Source organism: Colobus angolensis, unplaced genomic scaffold, assembly GCF_000951035.1.
Source record: "Colobus angolensis palliatus isolate OR3802 unplaced genomic scaffold, Cang.pa_1.0 Scaffold118, whole genome shotgun sequence".
Lineage (NCBI taxonomy): Eukaryota > Metazoa > Chordata > Mammalia > Primates > Cercopithecidae > Colobus > Colobus angolensis.
Genome location: NW_012112919.1, coordinates 6244025 through 6248286, shown reverse-complemented (window position 1 = coordinate 6248286; position 4262 = coordinate 6244025). Strand labels below are relative to the sequence as shown.

The following is a 4262-nucleotide window of genomic DNA, read 5'->3' as shown; positions in this document are numbered from 1 at the left end:
ACCTCTCTGAAATTTGACAAAATTAGTAAGAGAAAAGTTGGCAATTACTTTGTCATCAATGTTTACCCCTTCCTTATGCCATGTTTCACACTGCACTGTGGAAGTTAGATAAAAAATGCATCTTCCTCGCCAGACTTAAGGTAAGGAGCTGCATCTCATTCACTTAGCCCCACATTCCTTGGAACCTAGCAGACTGCCTTACACATAGTAGTGACTGAAAGGTTGAATGATTTAAGGCGACACATGTACCTAGATCCAGGTAATCAATGAGGCTCTAATCTATGCAAGAACATTCATAATTTCATTTTAGCTAATAAGCAGTGAGCAATTTGATAAGTTGCTTTATTTGGAAAGCTTTAAAAGTAGATTTTAAGCTCTGAATAACATACTTACATTTTAAATGTATTTGAAAGTATGGCAGTGACACATTTAAAAAAATACATCAAGATAAAAAATGATTGGGTTCACTGTGAACTAGACAGTGTTGGTAGGGTGAACATAAAGTGACTGGGCACTAAAGTCTACAAAATGTTAACATGACAAGAACACCACAAAGTGAGTTAAAAGTGGCCCTGGAATTCTCCCTGGAAAAGTAGTAACGGGCAAACAGGAAAAATGTAGAGTACTGCCATCTCCATTAAGGGTCTGGAGGGTGGGGAGCCTGTTGCCCACTCGTGAGGAACAATTATTTCCATTCCACATGGTGCTGCTGAAAAGTGACGTACAGAGGAGCTGGTTCAGTCTGTGAACTCATTTCCCGTCAACCAAAGAAAATGATGGAATACCAAGACGACTGGGCCCCTTCTAGACTCCTGACAGTTCAAGTTCTATCAACTCTCTAAAGCGCCAGTCTAGGGCAGAGGTAAGGTAAGGCAAACTACAGCCCTCAGGCCAAATCCAACCACCACCATTTTTTTTTGTTTGTTTTTTTGGAGACGGATTCTCACTCTGTCGCCCAGGCTGGAGTGCAGTGGCACGACCTCAGCTCTCTGCAACCTCCGCCTCCTGGGTTCAAGCAATTCTCTGCCCAAGCCTCGCGACTAGCTGGAAGTACAGGCGCCTACCACCACACCCAGCTAATTATTGTATTTTTAGTAGAGACAAGGTTTCACCATTTTGGCCAGGCTGGTCTTGAACTCCTGACCTCAGGTGATCCACCCGCCTCGGCCTCCCAAAGTGTTGGGATTATAGGCGTGATCCACTGCGCCCGGCCCATCACCAGCTTTTATACAGCCCGAAAGTTAAGAATGGTTATTTGTATTTTTGAATGGTGGGGGTGTCAAACGACAAATCATATTTCATGATACATGAAAATTACACGAAATTCGGCCAGGCGCGGTGGCTCACACATGTAATTCCAGCATGTTGGGAGGCCGAGGCAGGTGGATCACAAGGTCAGGAGTTTGAGACCACCCTGGCCAACATGGTGAAACCCCATCTCTATCAAACAAAACACAAAAATTAGCCAGGTGCACTGGTGGGTGCCTGTAATCCCAGCTACTTGGGAGGCTGAGGCAGGAGAATCACTTGAACCCGGGAGGCGGAGGTTGCAGTGAGCCAAGATCATGCCACTGCACTCTAGCCTGGGCAACAGAGCAAGACCCCTGTCTAAAAAAAAAAAATTGTATGAAATTAAAATGTCAGTGTCCACAAATAAAGTTTTAATTGGAACAGAGCCATGCTCATTCAATTACATGTTGTCTATAGTTGCTTTCGTACTATTATAGCTCACTAAGCCTGCAATGTTTGCTACCTGGCCCTTTACAGAAGAAGCACGCTGACCCCTGGACTAGAGCATTTCTCTATGCTCCTGGTTGCATTGCCTTTCTCAGAGGCACTGCTTCACAAGGTTCAGCCTTCAAGCTTGACAGGTGTCCATCTCAGGACTGTGTTGTCCAAAGTTACATTAGTAAAATCATAGGATTTACTGTAATTCTTTAGGGTGGGTACAAAGACAAAGAAACATATTACTTGCACACACAGGGCCCTGAAAAGGAAGCACTAGGCAAGTACAACATGATAGGCTTGTTCAAACCTTTTACCAGACTATTACATCCAGTTTGGGGTCACACTACTGAAATGAGAGTGTGAAAGGAAATGAGAACTATAGAGAATTTGGAGGTGGACAGATGACTGAGGAAGCAAAAATCACACCACTAAAGAAATACTGAGGCCAGGTGTGGTGGCTCACGCCTGTAATTCCAGCACTTTGGGAGGCCGAGGCAGGTGGATCACCTGAGGTCGGGAATTTGAGACCAGCCTGACCAACATGGTGAAACCCTGTCTCTACTAAAAATACAAAAATTAGATGGGTGTGGTGGTGGGCGCCTGTAATCCCAGCTACTCGGGAGGCTGAGGCAGGAGAATGGCTAGAACCCGGGAGGCGGAGGTTGCAGTGAGCCGAGATGGCGCCACTGCACTCCAAATTGGTAACAAGTTGGAAAATAAGTTAAAAAAAAAAAAAAAAAGAAAGAAATGCTGAAAGAAAGAAACGCTGAAAGAAATGGGATTCGTTGGCCCAAAAAAGGGAAAGGTAAGAAAAGAACTAAGAGCAAGGGTGCCAAACCCTGTATTTGCTGATAAGTCAAAGTCGTACTGATGACAATAATGACAGTCTGAACTAATATTCCACAAAACGTATATCTAATGAGTTAAGTGTGATTCATGAGACTATTCCTGTCTTAGACCATAAACTAGACCCATGAAAGATAATCACTTATCAAATATTGTACTGTAAGTCTTCAACAGATGTATTTAGGTATGTTCCTTTTTCATTAGGTATGTTCTATTTTCTGACATTAACGTAAGTTACTAGGAAAGGTGTGCTACTAGTGTGCTGAGATTCAGTAATATTCAAGTAACCAAAAGGTAACAGAAGTTTCATAACCACACACCTTTGTACAGGACCAAATGGGGGGGAAATGGGCTTAAATTACAGAATGTATGTTACATTCAAGAATGTTCCAAATATGAGATTTTAATTACTCCAACAGAGCACTAGGGGTGAAGGAATTTTCTTCCCAGGACACTTCAATTAGAATGCTCCTCTGGAACTATCTGTGTGCTTTCTTAGACCAAGAAGAATGAGTCTGAAACACTCTTCCATGGCTGTGATTCTGTAACTTTAACTCTCCCAGTTTTTAAGAGTTAAGAGAGCCTGCAGCCATTGCTCACTTTTGTCTTGAAAGTGGTCAGTGTACACATGACTACAGTTTAAGATAAACTTTAACATCCCAAATTGAAATTTGATTATAACTTTAATTACAAGTTCTTAAAATTACAGAGATAAGGGTACATTTCCATGAAGCTGCCAAAGTGGGAAAAGAGGCACAGCTTCCCACTTATGTGTTCCTTTCAATGAGGCTAGGTACCTCATTATTTCAAAATGTCCAACACTTGAACACAGTAAGTACTCAGTAAATGCTTTGCGAAGAAAATATAGTATATTTCATATTAGTTTTGTAACTTTTAAAATACAAAATCGTTGAACACAGAATGTTGAGTCAATTTCAACGCTGTAATTAGTAATGCGAATTTTGAAACTTGTTCTAAATACAATTTTAATCAATCTGAGTTTTTCAGCCTTGAAATTCTAAGGTCTGTATTTCCCAAAGAATATCTTTCCCATAGTGCGAAGCACACACTAAACTGACTCACTAAACTTTCTCCATTCCTACATCACCTATATGGGATTTTAAAATCATGAGTACACAAACTTTCAAGCCACTTCTACAATCTTGTATTAACCTTAACAGGACAAACTTTCCGCCAAGACTCTTAACACTTTTTATCCAAAAACCTGTAGTAGTGAAACAAAGAAAACACAACCCCCTCCTCCTTTTCTAAACCATATGGCAGTAAATTAAAGTTAACTTATTTCTTACCAGCTCAAAGCCTCGACCCTAAACATTTGTCTCTTTGTGCCCTGGGACTGGGCTTAGAGCAGTCTGCTTATTTGCAACTGTACTCCAATCGCGTTTTTAAATCGCACAACAAGGTCCAAAACGACCCCCGACCATGAATAGACCTCACCATGGTCATTTTCCAAAACCTTGTCTGGTAGGCAGCACATGCCGGCGAGGGCACCGGGGCCGGCGGGGAGCGAGCCCTGCTCCGCCTGGGTGACTGAGCAGGGAGTTTGCTTGCTGCGGCGGGATCGGATCCACCCCGGGAACTTGGTTACCCGAGCCCAGGGACGCGCCGAGGCCTAGCCGCGAGGCTGGGGCGGGCTCCAGGCGGCGAGGGCTTCCCGTCCCCTGGCC

At 43.1% G+C, this 4262-nt stretch overlaps 1 protein-coding gene across 1 annotated transcript in view; it reads right to left on the bottom strand.

Moving 5' to 3' along the window:
• The window catches only part of KCMF1 (potassium channel modulatory factor 1), a 79304-nt gene extending 75232 nt beyond the window's left edge, over positions 1–4072 (bottom strand). The window contains exon 1 of the mRNA XM_011925693.1: positions 4033–4072. Coding sequence (XP_011781083.1) covers positions 4033–4072 — 40 coding nt within the window. The remainder of the gene's footprint in view (positions 1–4032) is intronic.
• Between the last annotated feature and the right edge of the window lie 190 nt (positions 4073–4262).